At 43.0% G+C, this 22,803-nt stretch overlaps 1 protein-coding gene across 1 annotated transcript in view; it reads right to left on the bottom strand.

Moving 5' to 3' along the window:
* Nucleotides 1-22,603, bottom strand: part of epoa (erythropoietin a) — a 28,849-nt gene extending 6,246 nt beyond the window's left edge. Inside the window, exons 1-4 of the mRNA XM_052044489.1 lie at nucleotides 22,455-22,603; nucleotides 13,115-13,245; nucleotides 9,015-9,101; nucleotides 3,616-3,777 (exon numbers count right to left, since the gene is read on the bottom strand). Of these exons, the coding sequence (XP_051900449.1) occupies nucleotides 3,616-3,777; nucleotides 9,015-9,101; nucleotides 13,115-13,245; nucleotides 22,455-22,533 (459 nt within the window). The 5' untranslated portion in view covers nucleotides 22,534-22,603. The remainder of the gene's footprint in view (nucleotides 1-3,615; nucleotides 3,778-9,014; nucleotides 9,102-13,114; nucleotides 13,246-22,454) is intronic.
* Nucleotides 22,604-22,803: the final 200 nt, after the last annotated feature.

The following is a 22,803-nucleotide window of genomic DNA, read 5'->3' as shown; positions in this document are numbered from 1 at the left end:
ATAAGGTTCCTCATGGTAGGCTTCTTCAGAAGGTCAGAGGCCAAGGGATCCAAGGAAGCTTGGCTGTGTGGATTAGGAATTGGCTTGCCTGTGGAAAGCAGAGGGTTGTGGTGGAAGGAGTGCCCTCGGATTGGAAGGCAGTGACTAGTGGTGTCCCGCAGGGATCAGTTCTGGGACCTCTACTTTTTGTGATATTTATAGATGACTTAGATGAGGGGGTGGAGGGCTGGGTTAGTAAGTTTGCGGACGACACTAAGATAGGCGGTGTTGTGGATAGTGTGGAGGGCTGTCGGAGTTTACAGAGGGATATTGATAGGATGCAGAGCTGGGCTGACAAGTGGCAGATGGAGTTCAATCCGGAGAAGTGTGAGGTGGTACACTTTGGAAGGACAAACTCCAGGGCAGAGTACTGGGTGAATGGCAAGGTACTTGGCAGTGTGGAGCAGAAGGCCAATGGGATGTTGGCTTTCATAAATCGCGGGATTGAGTTTAAGAGCCGCGAGGTGATGATGCAGCTTTACAAAACTCTAGTTAGGCCACACTTAGAGTACTGTGTTCAGTTCTGGTCGCCTCATTATAGGATGTGGAGGCATTGGAGAGGGTGCAGAGGAGATTTACCAGGATGCTGCCTGGATTAGAGAGTATTGAATATGAGGAGAGCCTTAAGGTGCTAGGGCTTTATTCACTGGAAAGGAGGAGGATGAGAGGAGACATGATAGAGGTATATAAAATACTGAGAGGAATAGATAGAGTAGACAGTCAGCGCCTCCTTCCCAGGGCACCAATGCTCAAGACGAGAGGGCATGGCTTTAAGGTTATGGGTGGGAAGTTCAGGGGAGATGTCAGGGGGAGGTTTTTCCACCCAGAGAGTGGTTGGTGCATGGAATGCACTGCCTGGGGTGGTGGTGGAGGCAGATACATTGAACAGGTTCAAGAGCTTGTTGGATAGGCATATGGAGGAGTGTGGGATGGGGGGATATGCGGGAGGAAGGGGTTAGGTAGTGTGAGGGTGGTTTGATGGACGGCACAACATGGTGGGCCGAAGGGCCTCTTTTGTGCTGTATGGTTCTATGGTGGTGGTGAGCTGAGCTGCCTACTTGAACTGCTGCACTTCTTGAGGTGTGGGTATACACACCATGCTACTTATGGAGGGAGATCCAGGATTTTGACCCAGTGACAGTGAAGGAATGCCAATATATTTCCAAGTCAGCATGGTGTGTGGCTTGGAGGGGAACTTCCAGGTGGTGGTGTCCCCGTGCTTTTACTACCTTTTTCGTTCGAACTGGTAGAGGTTGTGGGTTTGGAAGGTGTTTTCTGGGGGTGGGAGGGATCGGTCAACCAGGACAGCTTCTTTCTGAATCCATTTGTGGGCTCTATAATATCCCAAGAACAAAGAAGCAGTATAACAGAAATAGCACCACTGACAAATGCAACGTTGTACTGCAAACCTAGATAATCAACACAGCTACCCAAACTACTGAGCAGCATGCTACTGACTGAACCCGTTTGAAAATCAAGGTATTAGTTGGGGTATTAATAAAAAGAGACAAGGAGACGATTTAAACATGGTGTAATAAATAGATATGTTGCAAAGTACATTGAATAATGTCATTCATGATTTCTGTGAATCAATACGTTAAGGCTTGATACCTATGTCCTGACTGCGTTTGAACTTTCTAACCTCAAGAATCTTATTCCAGTAAACCTAATCCAGACATGGAAAGTTGCTCTTCATCCAATAAATTGTTATTGCATGTCAAGGTCAATATCCCGTGACTCCAGACGATCGACAGGATGGGATACGTGACAGAAAGCAGGAGGGAGCCTCATTATGTTTTATTCCGCTATCTTTTCCAGTGTCAATATTTGAAGATTGTTCCTGGTTTAAATTATGTGATATAAGGCTTTTATTTAGAAAGGGATAAGGCAGGGTCACTAAACCAGGCTGCAATGTTGTGTAGCACTCAGGCTTTATGGGGGAAGGACATCTCAAGGAGACCACTGGGATTTTAGCAGGTCACCCACCCCCCAACTTACAGTGTTGACAAGAATCAAAATGCTCTGGGAAACCAAATTACTCAAATCATTTTTCCATTCATTAGGTTTTTCACATTGGAATTAATTTTGAATCAATGGTGTGGAGGATTTACTGAACCTGACAACGTGGCAGAGCTGAATGTAGTACAACTACAGACACTAATCTTTGGTGCTTTGGCTGTGTAGTGTGTGGTTAGTCTGGCTGTCTTGTATTGCAAGGCACAACACCCGCTCAGTCTGTTTATTGATTGTCTTCGATGTTAATTTAGTTCCCTCCCATTTTCAGCTCAGTTCCAGCCAGAACACTGTTTCTGCCAAATTGTCCTCCTAGAGATACTGACTCCTGCTATGGCAAGGTTCCCTGTGGCTTCTCGCTCTCCATACCTCACCCTTTTTCTGTGGACGAGCTATAGGACTAATGAGGCCAATCATCTCCTCACTCAACGTACAACATAAGCATATTCCAAGAGCAGGAACATCCAGGCCTCTTTGCCAGAGTACTGAGGCTGTGTTTTTGCACTGTTGCAACCAAGCTGAGATCGGCGTACTCAGGAATTAAACCGTAAGACTATTTACTTATGTAACCAACCCAATGGGACACCTCTGTGCCCTGTGTCATAAATTGTAGCTCTACTGATATTGTAAAGTATTTCTAATGCAGGAACAGGCTACTGGGTCCATAAACCTGTCTCCACCTAACTCCATCAGAATGTTCTTCTTCCTCCTTTGTGAGTTTACCCAACTTCCACTTGAATAGAGCTTCTCATGCTATTGGTCCAATAACATTTACCCAGCCAGTTCCCTGGTTTATCAACCATATCTTTACTTGGCTTACTCAGAAAGTTAGGCCAAGTGGTTCTTCCCAACCCATATGTCACATTACTGGTCAATGTCCAGAGCACTTATAGTAAGCAAACGAGCGATGCTGGCCAAACTCTATGTGATCACACTGCTTCAAAACAAACTGCCCCTGGATAACACAGATAGCCAACACTACTGCTGCAACTGCCCATGTGGAGCTGTGGGATGTGCCGTTAGGGTGACTGGGCAGGGGAGAAACAGATCAAGTGGAAGACCCTAAATCACTTGTCGGCCAGTCCAGAGCCGATAATGGCAAGAGTGGGCTCAAGTGCAGTACTTGAGACCTGCGACTGTGTGGAAGCTGGACCATGTTGCATCCTTTGATCTGCCCACTCCTTGAGGAGTTCAGGATCTTGCAAAGGCCAGTTCACAAGTGAAAGATCTATTAATCTGGTGAATGGACAGGAATGACATGCAGTAGCTAGGTTTGCAATGCATAGAGACCAGTTAAGCACAGGATTAGGTTCAACAGTAATGAGTTCCTTGATTGAACATCCCACTGGCACTTGGCTGACCGGGCAAGGCACAGAAGGGCAGCCACTGCCTCTTGGCCTGTGCCGTGGATGGGTCACTTCTGTTGAATACAAGTGAAGGATGGAGATTGAAAGGAAGGTCTCTGCAAAAGCTTGCCCCTCCTCTACCCTACCACTCCTTATGGATGCAGAGGCTCACCCCATTCATTCAACTGCATCTTGTTAACGTATCTGCACTACTCACAGGTGCAAAGCTCTTCACCATCTGCACAATGCTGCAGATGTTACTGTAGCTCCTCTCTATTAGATACAGCATGTTGCTGTTGACCGTCATGTTCTGGGCCTTCTGGACTGCGGCAGCAAGCAGCTTGAGACCACCCTGGACCTCCTCGGCTTTTGTCCCCAACTACAGAGAAACAATAAGGGTTAAAGGAGGGTTAGTTCTTCCCAGTGGAACAAAGTATTAGTTCTCATTGATGCAGGAAGTAGTGAGGGAACTTACTCTGTGAAAACGCAGGCCCACTGAAATGTCAGACCAAAAATTTGAGGCTGTGAGCTTGCACTTTCTTGACCTTCACTTCCTACGTCCCATTCTTTGCCATGAACACTGGTCTTTGTTTTATATTATAGTAAAAGTACTCATAAAGTAGCCCATATTATGCAAGTATAACAAATTATGACATAAGATTTGACACAGATAGCTTTATTATTTCTTTTGCTATTCCCTTTACATTCAAGTCTCAACTATGATGGAGGCTGTTTTCATTCCTTGATTGTTAGTGGCAATTGAGGTGCTTGATCTAAACTCATGATATTTTCCCCAAACTACAGTATGCTTCTTAATAAATAGCCTCCACATCTACAGTGCCCAATACAATCTCAGGATTTCCTCAAGCACTTCAAAGCCAATGAAGAATATTCACTGTTGTAATGTAGGAAACATGGCAGCCAATATGCCCACAAATGGCAAAGTAATAATAACCGGATAACTTGGAAGTTCGTTTGGTTGAGGGACAAATATTGGTCAGGACAGAAAAGAATTCCCATGTTCTTCTTCAAAGTGCTGCCCTTGCTGTTGCTGGTCACTCGTTCTCGTGTAAGGCCACGACATTCAGTCTATAGTGTTGTGATGTGCACGGTGATCATTTGATTAGACCAATCTGAGCTCGGGAGTTCCCTTCACACAAGTGACAGGTGTAGGAGTGCTGTAGTATCTGCAGTTCTAGATCTTCAAGATCTTCTTTTCCTCTATGAGCGAGCACCACTTTTTATGTAGGTGTACCAAACAGGACAATCCAATGCTCGTTGTTACCAGTGATATGTGTCAATGTTGAACGTCTCTAGGAATGTTCTACGAGAGTCTTTGCACCTCTTTTACTGTCCACCACGTGAACGTTTGCCGTCACTCAGTTCTCCATAAGGTAGCTGCTTCAGTATTCTGTCATCGGACATTCTTCTGACGTGGCCTGCCCACCTGATCTGTGATTGTTTTAGCAATGTGTAAATGCTGGGGAGGTTTGTTTGGGACAGAATCTCAAGGGATCTTTTATAGCTACCTGAGAGAGCAGATAGGGATTTGTTTTTAAATTTCTCATCCAAAATATGGCATCTAATGATGCAACACTTCCTCAGTGATATAGAGATGTGTCAGCCTAGATTACTAACTCGGGTTCTACACTGAGGCTTTAATTACTCACTCAAAAGGCAAGAGAATAGGCATTGTTTTATAGGGCAGCAGTAATACAACATATAATTCACATAGTATTCTGGTGGTAAGTTTAAGATGGGTCTCTTCAGAGGCATTAAAGTTTAATTCCTGTAGATAACCACTTATTTTGGTCTCCTTGAGGTTAAATTACTGTGGATACTTTAATGTGCTCTGTATTTACTGGCACGTTCCTTGCCTGCTCAGTTACTGTCCATTAGCTTAGGAGTAAATAATTACCTGGCAATCAAGTATAAGTGTAATGTCCATCTTTAAGTGTGGCACTCTTGAGTACAAGAGGTGCTAAATTATATGGCAGATCAACAGAGTCTCAAGTTTCACACGTTTGTTTTAAATTCACATCTCTGATGCTTCTGGTGACAGTGTGCAACTATGTTATTGCATTGTTCAAAAGGGAAGCAGGAAACCAGTTGCTTGCAAATGCTCAGAAAAATACCTGTAAACTGACCTGCCAAGCTGCCCAAGAACAATTAGTCTCCAACTGACCTAGGACACAATCCAAAATACACTTCAAAAAGGACACATCCAGGTATGTACACCCAGACTTTAGCAGCAGAATAATGCATCACACATTACATACACAATACCCCTGTCATAGAGTCAGAGCAATACAGCATGGACTAACGAATCCATTGCCAACCATGGTGCCCACCCAGCTAGTCCCAATTTCCTGCGTTCAACCCATATCTCTCCAAACCCCGTCCCTCCGTGTACCTATCCAAGTGCTTCTTAAATGATACTATTTGTAGAAGGTTGTAGACTCAGCCAGCTCCACCATGGGCACAATTCTCCCCACCATTGAGGACATCTTCAAGAGGCGGTGCCTCAAGAAGGCAGCATCCATCATTAAGGACCCTCACCATCCAGGACATGCCCTCTTCTCGTTACTATCATCAGGGAGGAGGTACAGGGGCCTGAAGACCCAAACTCAACGATTCAGAAATTCCCCTCCACCATAAGATTTCTGAACAGTCCATGAACAGTATTATTTTATTCCTTTTTTTTTGCACTATTTTTGTAATTTAGTTTTTTATGTCTTTGCACTGTACTGCTGCCACAAAACAACACATTTCACATCACATAAGACAGTGATAATAAACCTGATTCTGATTATTGTACCTGTCTCAACCACTTTCTCTGGCAGCTCGTTCCATATACTCACCATCCCTTACTAACAAGTTCATCACCTTACCCGCATTCAAGTAGCTAGCTACGTGAACCATTCAACAGTAATGAAAGGATATCTCTATTAAAAGATTAACTCTATCTACCCAACTTTATACAATATCTCTTAATTTCTCTCACTAAACACACAATTCCCCTATGTTCTATTGTCTGATTGAAAATCCCTCCTGATAATTTGCTCCACAATTCCATAGCCTTTGTGTCAAAAGCCTTTTCCTGACATTTTACTTCTTTTTCCTTACTTGCCCTGCGATATTTGAAGCTTTATTTTAATGAACAATGTGCTTTGATCAGTCTTTTCAATTCATTTGCTAATTTTAAGAAATTTAACAAGGTCAACTTGATTTTTGTTATAAAAAAGAATTAAGCTTACACTGTAATTTTTCCTCATATCTCTGATGCCTGGAACAGTTGCAGTCCAGGCACTTGTCTCCATGGCCTTTAATGGGCAATAAGATCTTTCAAATATTTCTGTCATCAGCCCTGCATACCAGCACTTCATCAAGATATTAACACATCCTTAACAGCAGCAGTGCAATCTCTGCTATAAAAAACTTCAACTGTTTTGGTAACCTAACATTTTAATTATCTTTAACCACAACAGCGTGCTGAATGTTTTTATCAATTTTATTCAGCATGCCTCAAAAGCTCTTCCTCATCAGTATACAGCTCAGTCCATCCTCTTTTGGTTGATTGTGCCGAGATGGATTATTTGGCATTGGTTTGCACTGTGTTTTTGACACTTGCTTAAAGGGGCTACATGCTTTTGAACCAGTATAATTTTCACTATTTGCCTCACATCCTATTTGTTTATGAAATCTTCAAGGTCCCAAATAATCCTAGGATCTTTATTGTATTCTGTTTTGGATTTCCAAAATGAGTATAAAGGAGGCAATTCATCCTCCAAAGTCTGTTCCACCCTTCATACAGATTGTAGATAATTGCTTGAAAATGTATTCTTTAAAAAAAATTAACCCCAATAATTGATCCCCAGAATTCATGGGCTTTTGAAAGACAGAATTCCCGATTTATTTATCTTTTTATGTGAACAAGGGTTTCTTGATTCCACTTCTTAATGGCCTGGGTCCAATGTTAAGATTATTCCCCGATTAACATTATACCTCTGGTGGTGGAATCCGGAACTGTTACTCTTCACCTACATTATCAAATCCTGACGAAAGTTCTGAAACATTATAAATACTGTTTTTGGCTTGCCTCTTGAATAGTTCCCACAATTGTATTTTTTCTTAAAAAGAGTTTATACTTACTACAGTGAAGTAAAAGTAAAACGTTAGATATCTTTGGTTTCTGATCCCTGTATTTATGTTTCAAAAGAGCTAAGATTCTTGTCTCTTTTTGTTCCAGAGGATAGCATTAGGCAGATCCAAGTGTAAGAGAATTAGGCAGGCCTTTTTTTTTTACAGTGGCCCCTTGCCTCATTGTGAAATAGTCCAAGTCTGCTAAAGCTCATTTCACATGGGAACTCTTCTGTGATCTCCTCAGAGGTATCTACGTTCCTCCAGTTCTGGCCTCTTGAACTTCCCTGAATTGCTCCACCATTAACAGCCTGGCCTTCAGCTGCCAAGGTGTCGGCACTGGAATTCATTTCCTGAACTTCTCCATCTCAATGCTCAGCTCCCTTTCCTCCTTTAAGACACTGCTGAATAGCAACCTCTGTGACCAAATGTCTTTGGTTTGGCATCAGTTTTTGCAATGTTTTTGAAACATTAAAAAGGTACCATAGAAGTGTCAGTTGTTGTTGCTGCTGTGGAACACTTTGTGATAAACTTCAAAGTCATTCTTGCCTTGAGCCGAACTCAGGAATGACATTTCTATTCTGTAACTGTCATTTTCACCTTAATGATGCGCAGACTGAATGATGCAAGGGCATGAAATTAAATGGGTTTAAGGGTACTCTTTAGTAGGAATCTGACAGCTATAAGCTAGAAACAGTTGATGTGGGAAATAGAAATATACACAAGAAAGGCTGCATATTATCCTGCTAATAACCGTGATTTATTCATTTCCCTCACCAACCACCCTGCACTTCATTTTCTATTCTGAAATTGGAATAATTTTAAATGGTCCTTGTATAAATTCTGTGCCACTTAATTTTCTTTCCTTTGCTTCCGGTCCTATTTTCCCTCATCCAAAATAGAAATATAAAAGTACATGATGCAGGGGAGGCCATTCGGCCTACTAAGGTTGTGCTAGCCCTTAATGCAGCAATCCCATCAGTCCCATTCCCCTGCTCTTTCCTCATGGCCCTGTGTGTTTTTTCTTCTCAGTTCTGTCCAGCCTTTTGAAGGCCCCAGTTCATTCCAGCTCCATCACCCCCACTGGCAATGAATCCCACAGCACAGCCAATCTGTTTCTCTTGCATCCTCTTTGAACCTTTTGGCCCAGTTTTTGCCCAAAATGCCATCTCGTGCCCCAACCACCTTTCCCTTTTGCCTCGAATTTTGAATCTGTGTCCTTTCCACTTCCCTGAATAAAATTCAAACGTCCCCAGAAGGTCAGGATTCCAGGTATGTCAGATAACTGCATTTGGACGCAAGTGATAGGAGCAAGAACTTGAGGCCTGGGGTAGATCAGCCATGACCATATTGAATGGTGGGGCAGATTCGAGGGCCCTGATTCTGCTAAGGTTGACAGCCTATAGATTGGTGCTGGGTTAGACATTCTTCCAATATATGCTTATCGGTGCAACCATAGAAAGGAAAAACACTTACATCCTTTGCTGCCCATTCTCTGTAGCTGACGCTGGTTTTTGGAAGGGTGAAGTTTCCTGGGAGTGCGCAGGTGTCCTCACACTGTTTCTAAATGGAAACACACATCACAGTGAGACAAGGATCAGATTTCCACCTTACCTTTTGAAGTTACTACCAGAAGGAACAAAAATATTTAAAGAGCTTGGTATCATTGGCAGGGCTGGAGGTCCTGCATGGGGTGAGGAGGATGGCATTGTCGGTGCCACCTTTACACATATAACGAGCAAAATCAAACTTTGGCAACAACAGTAAGTGGACAACGGCAAATTAGACGCTCGTGTTACATGATGCCCAGTTTAATTCTCTACCGAAGTGAATGGATTTGCTCTCACTGGTTTTGTGCTGTCAGAGATTCCCTTCTCCCTTGTCGACTGACTGACTAAGGCATGTTGTCCAATGGGCAAATTAGGCATGGTCAGTAGTGGTTAGTAGCAGCACAGAGGAAAGAAGTGGGACAGGGCCAGAGTTGGCACATTTCACACAGTTTGTAGCCCACTTGTGACTTGGGGGTTACTGCTCAGCTGGAATAATCTATTGTCCCACATGGGCAACAAACTTCCTAAGCCTTTACTAGAGCACCGAAGCATGTTTCTGTGCAGCTCTATAATGGAGAATGGCATCTCACAGTACTTTACAGAGCAGGGAAAGTGAATGGAAATCGAGAGAAGGGGATTCTAGTGGGTGGGTGGGGAGGATTTTAGATATGCCGGCCTCTTCCACATTTATTTAAACCTTGGCTCATCTGTGCTTCAATTCAATTTTGATCCCTACACTTGATATTCTTAATTATGAAACAAAAGTCACTATAAATCCTGAAAATTTAAGTTGATATCCCCCGCCACCAACAGGGGAGTGGGAGGGTGTCAGTGTGCAGTGCCAGAACTGCTGTCACCTGATTTCACTCCTGAATAGCCTGGCTCTAATTTTATACCCCTTTATTCGAATTCTCCCCCACCTCCATCAGAAGAAATAGGTTTTCTGTAACTACCAGCTCAAATCCTTTCACTGTTTTTTCCCGCATCCTCTTTGTGCCCTTTTGACCCATTTCTCCTGCCCGCCCACCTTTATTGTTTAACACCCTCATCCTTCTAATCTTAAGGAATATACGGTAAATTGATGGAACCTGGTGTATCTGAACTGCACCTAATCCATGGAAGATGGAACCTGTCATCTTAACTGTTTAAGCCCTGCTATCGACTGGTGTATCTGGACTGCACCTAATCCATAGGTGCATTTTGTAAATGGATGGAGTAATCCAGACAGGCTCAATGTAAATAGAGCAGAATCTTCCCTTTAGTATACAAGTAAAATACCCAGTCCATCAGTCATCTTTATCAGTTTGTATACATAAGCAGTAACGTTTAGTGATTAATGCACCAGCACATCCCAAACCCCTACTCCTCCACAATTCCTAGTCTAGCATTAATGAGTGAGCACTGATTTGTCCTTCTTGGATCCAGTGGATGGCAGAGACTGGTGTGTGGGAGATACAGAGGGAAGGAGTTCCAAAACAATGGGCAGAGATGCAAGCAGGAGCTGGAGGAACGCAAAGTGTTCAAAGATTTGTCGTGGAGAAGGCCACGGTTCTGGGAAGATTTGAGGGTAGAGGAGCAGGAAAGGCCTTGTAAAGATTTGAGTGAGGACGGGAAACAACAAATCTGATGAGGACGAGGCTGATGGTGATCTGGGCCTCGGTGTGGGCAAGGACACATTCTGGTGAGGCTAACTCCAGACAAACCAGTAAAAAGAACATTGCAAGAAAGTGTAATTGAGAATTTCATCAGCAGAGGGACAGATTGCAGGGGGTTGAGGGAGAGAAGTCAATGTTGTATTGCAGTGACAGATTGTATGATGGGTTGATGGAGAGCTACAACATGTGAAGGCACTGCACCTGTCATTTAATTGCCAGCAGGGGTAGGACTGATCTATATGGAGGTAATTTGCTCTAAGCATCTACAAGAATTAGTCAGCACTAGCCTGTTGTTGCAAAAATCATCGGGGGCTGCAAACAACCCTGAGGAATGTTATCAGCCAAACACTTATCGTACTGGTATGAGATTCTACTCTCTGCTATTTTAACAGAGGTGCTAACTGCTTTCACAATAACCAGGTTAAGCATTTGCAAAAATAGTAGGAAGTGGAATCTGATACATGCTCACTGACACTGTGCAATGATAACTAGAGTCACTCATTGACGGGGCATGTTCAAAATATGGCAATGCAACGTGGTTGCATGATGACAGTCCTATCTTGAGCTCTTTCTGCCCACGTCATTTGCACCATTACTGTAGTGCCTGGAGAGCGGAGAGAGATGGGCAGTGGGTTCCGGTAGGAGGGCCACAAGCCAGACTGGGTAGTGTGGCCCTAGAGAAAAACTTGCTGTTTAGTTTCCAAATTAGAGGTAATGTCTCCCAATTTCAAAATGGCCATCATTGGGACAGGGAACAGTGGGGCTCATTTTAGGCTGCCGTATCTTGTGTCAACAACTGGAATTTCTGGGAAGTATGGCATTACTTACAGTCCTCCCAAGTATGTTGTCACATAGTTTTGGGAGGATGTGTGGTGTTAGCACTTACAGTACGACCCCCATCCCAAATTCCTCCCCCAGCTTTCCCACCCAGGGTGCTCTAATTGTCTGCCCAAAATAGGCCAGGTTTTCTAGGTCATTTTAACTCCTTCCTGAGAGAGTGTGATGCAAACTGAACCTTGCCTTCACCTGACATCCACTTTCTAATGGCAATAGAAACCTGCCTGATCTTCTGCAAGGACAATGCGCTGAGATCAACTCAGCCAAACATATGGCAAATTAGCTGACTCATGCAAACTGATCATGGAGGCTTCAATGACATTGCTTAATCAAATCAAACCATCAGGAGAACGGGAATTATATCTGCATCTATGAATGATTGACATCCATGAGTGATAGCTACTGTGTAATGTTTTGACGTCGTTAGGAAGAGCAAAGATGCAAAGTTTGGGATTGACTGAATCTTCAGATAAAGATCTTCTTGGGTCAAGTGTTATCTGGTTGGGACTTAATTCTGGAAGAACTGATCTAATTTTATGGAATGCGAGTGAGTAAAATCTCAAGATTAGCCACCACCATACATAAAAAAAAATCCCTCTAGTATCTTTAACAATTTAATTGGCATCAACATATTCAGGGTACATCAACTTTGACCCATTGGAGTTTATGCAGTTTTTCCAGGATTTTCACAAACTTTTCACAGATTGTAGAAGAGCTCGTGGGTGGGTAAACGATGGTTTTCTACAGGGTTCTTGTGTCTTCTTAAGCACACTCCCTGGGATGGAAATATTGCCCCATTATCCCCAGCATTTAAAGGGTTTCAAGTTGAATGTTATTTGCTTTAAGTGCTTCTTTTGATATTCATATTTAATGTTGAACCTTATGGGAGTTGGGTATATTTTGATCTTTTCTCTCTCACTTTTCTCCTGAGAACATTAATTTGTAGCATTGTGGCTTTTTTTTAAATATTCTTTCACAGAAAGTGCTTGGCTAGGCTATTTCTGAGAGCAGTTAAGAGCAAAACTGATTAAATGGCCAGATAAAAACAACATATTTTCTTCCCAAAATAACATTAGTGAATCAGATGCAAGGTTATGCAAGGAATTGAATTATGTTACCAGGTTTTTAGTGCAGGCCCTTAAATTGCTAGGACAGAACCAACTGTTAGAGCTCTTTTGAATAGATTGAGCCTAGCTGACCTTTATTTTTTCCCACCCTCCACACACATAAAAAGAACTGTTGCCAGTTGCAGGGTACAGTCCCCCGATGCTTTTCCTCTGTCATTGCATCTCCAACTTGGAATTGAACTTTCAAGGTTTTAATGAGACATTAGAATGTCTATTAAGAAACACAAAATTAATGTACCCAATCAGATGCGACATTTCTCCAGGTTACTGAGGTGTTAACCTTACAATCTCACATTAATCTATTATTGAGGACAGTGAACAATAAAGACCAGGGGGTCAAGCTCAAACACAAATGAAACACTGCATTATGCCATTAGCAGACCACATAAGTTCACATAATGGCCTACCGCTGAATTTGCAGCATTCTTTGCTTCTCTAATGTAATTGTCCAGCACCCGGATGTCACAGATTGGTTGGAGAGGAGTTGACTTTGCAGGTTTTATGTAACCGAATAACATCACTAGAACTGCAAGAAGTCCTAAGTTGGAGTAAAGATAAAGAATGATCAGTTAACACGAGGTAAAATTTGAGACAGAAACAGAACTTTTGGTCAGGTGCTAGCAGCTCAGTGTTGGGCTTCACGATGTTGTTTTAGGGATGTATCAAATAGAAACCAAATGCTCCGTCATAACAATAATGCAAATGCAAAACTGAACGTGGAGATATCTCACACTAGCAGAAATCTGGCTGTCAGTCATTTAGAGATAAGACCAGTATCTGAATAGGAAACATACTTGCGTCAGGGTGTTTAGGTTAACTCTTAGGAACAATATGCTATTCCAAGCGGATCAAGTGGAATTGAGATTGGAATATTATCAAATGAATCCATGAGGCTTTGTGGTTGTAATGTTAGATGGATGTTACATCATTCAAAAAATCCTCCTCATCTACATTGCCTCGTTATCCTCTTTGGAATGATTAGGAAAACTTGGAAGCATCTAACAAGCTACATGGTTCTGTAGAGAAACATTTTTAATGGGTAAGTGCCCTTTTCTCTTCATCCATTACTGACCAATCAAACAAAGACAAGAATTAATGGATTCACAAAGAATCCTCCATATCTGGGGTTCTCAACCACATAGCCATATCCCCCACTCCCCCTGGGGTCTATGGGCAGGTTTCGTGGGTTTGGCACAAATACAAATGTCCTGGGTCAAGGGTAGATCATAATTATGTCCCTCTAATTTGCAACCTACGACTGTATCTCCTCTATCTCGATGTATTGGTTCACAGTTCCAGTCCCTCCCTCTCCTGACTGGTCTAGACCGACAGCCTCAATTCCTACTTACTTCTTAAAAACACAGGAGGCCCATCAGTCCATGCTGGTTCCCAGCACAGCTTTCACATCAGACCCATTCTCCCTCCTTATTTTCCTGTAACCCTGCAGCTTATTCTGTTGCACAGCCACTGACTCCCTTTTCATTTTGCTGCTTGTCTAAATTAGGGGATAATTTACAGAATGTACAAACTTCCACACAGACAGCATCAGAGGTCAGGGTCAAACCTGGGTTCCTGAAACTCAGGAGCAGCAGCACTAACTGCTGTTCCATGTGTTACTCCCACACACCAATTCACCCTCATTCTTTCCCGAGAAATCTGAAAGCTCACATGGCTTGTGCAGTGATCCCCAGAAATGCATTCTGACAAACACAACATCCTCAGTGTGAGTGAATCTCCTTCATTCAGTGCCCAATACTCTTCAGGTTTGTATTCCCTAGTTACTGACTCTCCACATCACTCCAACCCCTCAAATTCAGATATACAACCCTACCCTTGTCCTATCAGGCTTATTAACCCTGCAGCCACAAATGTGTGAGTGTGAGAGTGATGTGACAGTGTGTGTGAGTCTGCCTTCATATATATATATAATCTATGTATGTGTGTGTGTGTGTGTGTGTGTGTGCGCACATGCATGCATGAGTGACTGTGAGCAAGCATGTACACAAGAGTAAATAGATGCATATGACAGCAAGCATGCGAGATGCATTTAAGCACATCTGTGCATGCGTGTGTGTGTGTGTGTGTGCGCGCGCGTGTGTATTTGCACTTAACATGCAAGGTTTGGACCAACAGCGAAGATACAAACTAATACATTTAACTGGGGTTAGAGCCTTGTTCAAGCTCCACAGAATTTTTATGATACAGGAAGGGAGGGCCTTCACAGCAAAGAGACTGAGAATACCTGGTTTAGTCCTCCTGATTGTGCAAAGTCCCCTCACTAGTAACAGGAGAGGTCGGAAAGTCTAGTTCAGTGGGTCAGAATACAGACACTTCACCTCTGGAAATCCAAACTGTTGGCTGTAGCTCTGCCCTGGTAATTATCAGGAGTCTAATATTTAGGTGGTAGCCATAGTCGCACACTGTGCACTCCTGTAATGGAAGGGACCCCGCCACATGTTTAATATCACTTCTGGTTTTCTGTTTCAAGTGCACCGTTATCTAGCTCTCTTTTCTCTTCAGCACATCAGCACACAGAACTGTTCCTTATTCAGGAACCCTTTTACAAAAAACTCTTTAACTTTATTACTTTGAATTGTGAGGAGGATGCAGAAAGACCAAGAGAATACAGGCAAAGTGAGTAGGTGAAGACAAGGCAAATGGAATATAATGTAGACAAACATGAGATCATCCACCTTGGTAGAAAAAAATAGAAAAGCACAGTACTTTATAGAAAACATAGAAAACCTACCGCACAATTCAGGCTCTTCAGCTCACAAATCTGTGCCGAACATGTCCCTACCCTAGATATTACTAGGCTTACCCATAGCCCTCTATTTTATTCAGCTCCATGTACCTATCTAACAGTCTCTTGAAAGACCCTATCGTATCCGCCTCGCCCACCGTTGCCGGCAGCCCATTCCACACACTCACCACTCTCTGAGTAAAAAACTTTACCCCTGACATCTCCTCTATATCTACTCCCCAGCTCCTTACTAGGCTTACCCATAGCCCTCTTATTTTTCTAAGCTCCATTAACCTATCCAAAAGTCTTGTAAAAGACCCTATCGTATCCACCTCCACCACCGTTGCCGGCAGCCCGTTCCACACACTCACCACTCTCTGAGTAAAAAACATACCCCTGACATCTTGTCTGTGCCTACTCCCCAGGACCTTAAACCTGTGTCCTCTTGTGGCCACCATTTCAGCCCTGGGGAAAAGCCTCTGACTATCTACCCGATAAATACCTCTCATCATCTTATACACCTCTATCAGGTCACCCCCTCATCCTCCATCTCTCCAAGGAGAAAAGGCCGAGTTCCCTCAGCCTGCTTTCATAAGGCATGCTCCGCATTCCAGGCAGCATCCTTGTAAATCTCTTCTGTACCCTCTCTATGGCTTCCACATCTTTCCTGTAGTGAGGCAACCAGAACTGAGCACAGTACTCCAAGTGGGGTCTGTTATAAATTGTGAGGGATTGAAAATTGTTGACCTTCAGCAGGACCTGGATGTCATTGAAAGATAACAAGCAGGTACAACAAGAAATTAGGAAGGCAACTGTGTGTTGGCCTTTATTGCAAGATAATTTGAAGTACAAGAATAGAGATTAAAAAGGGCCATGATGAGACTGCACATGAAATATTGGAATATTACAATCCAGACTGCCTACCTAAGGAAGGGCATGCTTGTGATAAGGGCAGTACATAGGTTTACTAGATTGGTTCCTGCGATGGAGGGAGTTGTCCTTTAAGGACAGATTAAGTAGAATGGACTTATTCTCTCAAGTTCAAAAAATGACAGACAAATTCTTATTGAAACATACAAATTCTTATAGGATGACAGGGTAGTTGCAAAGATGACGTTTTCTACATCTGGGTGTCCAGAACCAAGGATCAGAGTCTCAAAATATGGTCGGCCATTCAGGATAGCAAGTCAGTGAATCTTTGGAATTCTCCAGACAGGAAAGCTCAATTATTGGGTAAATTCAGGAGTGTGATCAACAGATTTTTGAATACCAAAGGAATCAGGGATGTGAGGAAGGTGGTGCTGGAGTAACAGATCACCCAACAGTTTAGTGAATGGTGGAGTGCTGCTAGGAGCTGAAAGGTCTACTCCTGCTTCTATACTTTTGTGTTCCCCTTCCAGCTATTAAACACTTCCTACCTCAAGGGATGAACTAATCTGTGGATTCAGCTGGAGAGATAAAAAAAAGAGAGGCCAAGGATCCTAATAATATCCCATTTAAAAGGGGACATCTTCACTGATCAATGCACAGACCAAACCTTGATTCCGACTTGGATGACAGAGAAAGCTGGGGCAGTTGAAAAAGGGATTATACCGGCCGCTGACCTCCACATCCAGATCATCAGACTCCAACATTATCAAACTAACTAGGCATTCCAACATAAAATCTGGGACTTTGGGGCAATGAGGCACACTAATATGGCAAGAACAGTTCCACAGCCACCTGCACCACTGGATTAAAACATCATAGATCCAAAGCTTTGGAATCATCCTGAGGTACACAGACATCCAGTGTGTGTTCTTACTTTTAGTGACACCATCATTACATGGTTTATTGACCCATTAATACCTGTCTTTTCCTATTTCCAATCCTTCTCCTCTCACCCTCTCCAAAGCCTGTAATCCAATTGCTGATTTTTATACTGTAAGCTTTGAATAGTTGGAGAAAAGCTGACTTTAAAATGAGTTCAGCTAACAAATCACCACAACAAGTCCAACATTACTGTGGCTGGACTGACTCAGATTTTAATCGAAAATTATCAGGCCTGGTTGGATCACTTTGTGGCCATGTCTTTCTTCAGATTTTTGTTTTGTAAAGAGTTGTTTGGTGACTGAGATTGACAAATTGAGGTGTTGGTGTATGCAGAACTATCACATATAAACTCACTGGTTTCTAAAAAGTTCTGGAAATATTATTTCTGAGTAATATCCCAATCTCATGGAATAGGATCTTCCTCCCTAACCAGCTTAGCATGAAGGGACCGTCCTTGCCGAGAACACAACTGAGGTTTCCCAGCTTGTTCTGTGTGGAAATCCAAACTCCATGAACATACTTCACATCATCTGATCAATTCTAATTCTCTCTAATATTGATGCTTACAAACTAAGGCAAGAAATAGTTTCTAAAAATGACATTTGTCCCCTTTTTATTGCTTTTTTGTTTATAGTTGTTCTACTGTTAGTATCTTCCTATATCCACTGATTCCCTGTGAATGATTACATACATAAATAAAAGTCCACCATTCAAATTAACCTGGAACAGGTTTTATATTATGGGTATTTTCCATCCTAAATAAAACCAAAGGAACTTGAATAACATATAGCATTTGCCAACCCCAAATTTATGAATGTGGATTTCCACAGGAGCCTTCTCCTCTGCACTAGTCCATCAGCAGAACCTTTTAATCCTTTCTGTCATAGACTTATCTTCCTTCCTCTTAAATGTATTGTGTTCTTCACCCTAGAACTGCACCCCAAGTACGGAAAACTGGCAACAGGCCAAAACAGTTGCAAGATGCTGTAAAATGTGATTCCAAACCCCTGTTGACCTACTTATAAGCAAAATTTTAAAATAGGAACAATCGGACGGGAAATCACTCTGTGTTCACTCCCACATCTCCTCACACGATAGTCTATAGACTGACATTAGCAGTGGCCAGCAATGATACATGCCTGCTGTGGGTCTGGCATTACCATCCAGTCCCTCACCATCAACATCCTTGTCCATGCCATTACCTTAACTAGCTGGCCACATACATGACTAGCAAGACAGGTGAGAGGTAGGGCATTCTGTCATGAGTGCCCTCCCTCCTGACTCCTCAAAACTTGCCCAAATCAAGAGTGTGATGGACTTCTATCCACTTGACTGGATAAGTATGACTCCGTCAACACTGAAGAAATGCAGAACTTTCCAGGACAAAGTAGCTTGTTTAACCAAACCTCTCCCTAAATATACACCTGCAGCAAAATGGTGAGGTTTAGAACATAGAACAATTACAGCATAATTCAGGCCCTTCGGCCCACAAAGCTGTGCCGAACATGTCCCTACCCTAGAAATTACTAGGCTTGCCCATAGCCCTCTACTTTACTCAGCACTGCACCTCCCAAAGCCTTGAGCTCAGGAATGCACCAACTTCTCCTTCAAGATGCACACTGCCTGGATTTGGAAATACACTGCCGTTGTTTGGTCTAAATAATGGAATTCCCTATCCAACAGCACTGCGGGAATACTTTCACCAGGACAACAATGGTTCAAGGTGATGGTGCATTATCAACTTCTTTAGAGCAGTAAGGGATGGCCTAGCTTGTAATGTCAATACATAAAGTCCAGGGCCTAAGGTCTAGAACTGTATGTCTCAATCTGTCTGACTCCCCACTCCTCCTTTGAGCTACCCTTTTAAAGTGCATCTCTTAAACCAAGCCTTCGGTCATTTAAATGGCTCCTTTACCTATTTTGTCTGATTATACTCTTGGAAAACACTGTGGGACATTTTATGAGTGATATAAAAATTTAAGACAATGTTGACACTGCCGAGCTGCTTGACTGCCCTGTATCGCACAATGGAGCTGAGACAGAGAGGGAAGGGCATGCCTCCCACTAACTCAGCAGGTTTATCCTGTAGCCAGGATGTACGCTACAATGAGCCTCAATAATCTTGCAGCTAGTTGGAAAAGTAACCAGGTACCCATCTCATCTGCTATTCAGCCTTAGCTCAGTGGGTGGTCTTCTGGCCTGACTCAGAAGGTTGTGGGTTAAGTCCCAGTCCAGTGACTTAAGCACAAAACTCCAGGCTGGTACTTCAGGAGGCAATGCTAAGGGACCACCAGACGGTCAGAAGTGTTAGCTTTTTGGTGCGATGTTGAATCATAGCCCTGTCTGGTTCCTTTGTGGATATAAAAAACCACCATGTCACAATTGCAAGAAGGGTTCCTTGCAGTGTATTAATCACTATCAACATCACAAATTATCTTTGTTATTATTGCCTTCCATTTTGTTTCTGAGGGCTTCTTGTCTATTAGTTTATAAAACTTTTTTATAAGACTTTTTTATTAGTCACATGTACATTGAAACACACAGTGAAATGCATCTTTGCCTAGAGCGTTCTGGGGGCAGCCCGCCAGTGTCGCCACGCTTCCGGCGCCAACATAGCATGTCCACAACTCCTAACCTGTACGTCTTTGGAATGTGGGAGGAAACCGGAGCACCCGGAGGAAACCCACGCAGGCACGTACAAACTCCTTACAGAGAACGGCCGGAATTGAACCTGGGTCGCTGGCGCTGTAATAGCGTTACGCTAACCACTACCGTGCCGCCCTTACTGCCAGATTTCCAACATTAGATCAGCAACTAGATGTCAGAGGTATTACATTGTCTTAAAAATGGTCTAGGACATTCTGAGGTTATCCTTCATAGAAATGTAAACCTTCCTTTTCATTCTGTCACTCCCCGCATGAAGCTTCATGGCCTGGAAATCATCCCCTGCTGTCACTTCCATTGGCATCAACAGCAAGATGATGATCAATAGATCTGCCAATCTCTCCTGGTTGGTATATGCCTGCAGCCATTGTGCAGGGCTCCTGTCCACATCCAGTTCCATCCTTGCCTAATGTCTAAATACACCCACTTTTTGGAAGGGGCTACTGAATAGCAAGCTGAAGCAACAGCCTTGGCTAATATCCCCCACCATCCACAGACAAGTAAACTGAAGTCAACAGTAGCTCCCTAGTTTCTACACTAACCAAAAACCAACCAAATAATAAACTTGATGTCCTAAATTGCTTAAATTACATACTGTGTTCTTTGTCAGGGACCTCACCATCAACCTTCCTGCCATGGGTGACCCTACCAGGAGCATAGCTCCAGACGGCATTGCTCTCGGGATCTCAGGACCACACAAGCTTCTCCACCATGACAAGGTGACAATCCACGGACCTCAACGGTGGAACAGGTGGACGAAGTTATTTCAAATTCAACGGCTGTGAAGGCGGATGAAGGCTGCAACAAATCCATCAGCTCCAATCGTCGTGGTTTCCATACCATTGGAATCAGTTGGTTAATTTGTGAAGTATCGTGTGCTTTTTGTAGTGCAACATCAAGTACACGTTAAACAAATACACGCACAGGCGACTTCGCTCTGTGGACTACTTCTGATCAATGGAACGAAGACCATCATCCTCGACCTCAAGGGGATAGCCACGACGACATACTGTGTCATGGGTTTTAGTTAATGACTCCTTTACCAAGAGGTAAGTTTCATTTACATGATTGATGGTGAGATCTTTCACAGGGGAAAAAAAGCTAATGATCCTAATGTACTTGAAGGGAAGATGCTATTAAATTCACAGGTGACAACTTGGCTCGGCTGTATCCTTGTCTCTGACTTAACTTGTACTTATATTGAACATAGCATTGAAAAATAGCAAAGGAGCATTGTCAAACAAATTCATACACTGAGCCACATAAGGGAGATATTAAAAGCTTGGTCGATGAGGAAGGGTTTAAAGAGCATCTTAGTTAAAGGAAGTGTGGTAACGAGATGGAGTAGTTTATGATGGGAATTGTGGACTACCTTTGGATATGACTGAATTCAAGAGACTGAACCAAAAGGAGATATCTCAGAAGGTTAAAAGACTAGAAGAAACCACAGAGTTACTGAGAAATGAGACAAGGATTTAAGTGCAGGAGATGGTATATTAATGCTGTACCAAGGAAGTACTGGCAGCTTAAGAAGTGCCATCGGATGAGTTATTAAACCAAGGACATATCAGTGTATTGACACAATGGCTCAAGGATACTAAACAGAAGTTTTCTGATATCTTGATCATTCAAGTATAAATTAATTGATAATTCATCTCATTTGCTGCTTGTGGGTGCAATATGCACAAACAGTGACTGCACTTCAAGGGATGAAAAATCAAAAATTCATTTGCCATGTCCTGAAATATACAAGAGGTATGGATTTTTTAGGTCATGCCTGCAGTCATCTTCGCCATCTCCCAGTAGAGTACTGAGGGTGTGCTGCATTGTCCCCAGGTGCCAAGCACTAAACTGATGTGCCCTGTCACTCTGCTGTTCGAGGCTGATGTAAACAAAAACTCTGACACATCTGGAGGCGGCACAGGGAACAATGCTCCTCTCTCAGTTAGCATCACCAGGACAAAGAGGTCCATTCCCTTAACTGCAGTTTGCCAAAGCAACATTATTGATTGCACTTCAAGTAGTAGTGGCCTCAATGATCGGTTTATAAACGACCCCTTCCCTTTACTACCCAGGCCGTCCTCACTGTTTTGGCCCCTAGAGTTTGTCGTACGAAAAGGGCAGTCTAAATATAAGTTGTTATTGTCACAATTGGCAGGTTTGTTTAGTGCACCTGCCCAAAATTAGATGGTCCCCCGACACTTCAACTAGTATTTCAGTAGTCATGCATGGCACAGTAATTATATTTCTGTTCCACTTAAAAGTTAATTTTTTGTGGTGCAGCTGATGGGTTAGCAGTAGAGTTCGAATCCAACGATATAAGCAAAGGCATTCTCACACCTAACTCCCGACTTATTTCAATGCTCCAAAACAAAAGTGCTTCCGTGCACGCGTGTGGGTGGGTGGACAGGTTGAGGGCAGTGTGTGTGCGGCAATCAAGACGGACAATCGATTCAGTAAATAGTACATTGCATTGGCGCCTCTCATTATCGAGAGTCTAAGCGAAGCTTTAACCTGAAACCACTTACCCGGTGTCCCCATATCCAAATCTTCATAGTCCTCTTCAGTCACATTTCTTGAACTTTCATGTGTGAATCTATTTCCCATTGGGTAATGTTGGACGTCGAAAAGCAGAAATAAATCTGTATCTTTTATCCCCGTTTACATCCGATTCACGAAAAAAGATTGGACCGTTCGTCCGTCCTAGTCGGTCTATCCAAGTCACGGAAGAGCAGAGGTTCTCCGGAGATTAAGGAGGGGAAGGTTTAAGAAGAGATGGGGGCAAGACAGAGGTCGTTGGGTCGTGTCTGCTCCACCTCTTACTCCCTCCTCCCCGCGGAATTGCCTTCGCAGTGTCAGTCCAGTGCAGGCGACAGC

Source organism: Pristis pectinata, chromosome 37 (assembly GCF_009764475.1).
Source record: "Pristis pectinata isolate sPriPec2 chromosome 37, sPriPec2.1.pri, whole genome shotgun sequence".
Taxonomy (NCBI): Eukaryota; Metazoa; Chordata; class Chondrichthyes; order Rhinopristiformes; family Pristidae; genus Pristis; species Pristis pectinata.
Note: the sequence above shows the minus strand (reverse complement) of the source record. Positions and strands in the feature narration are given on the sequence as shown.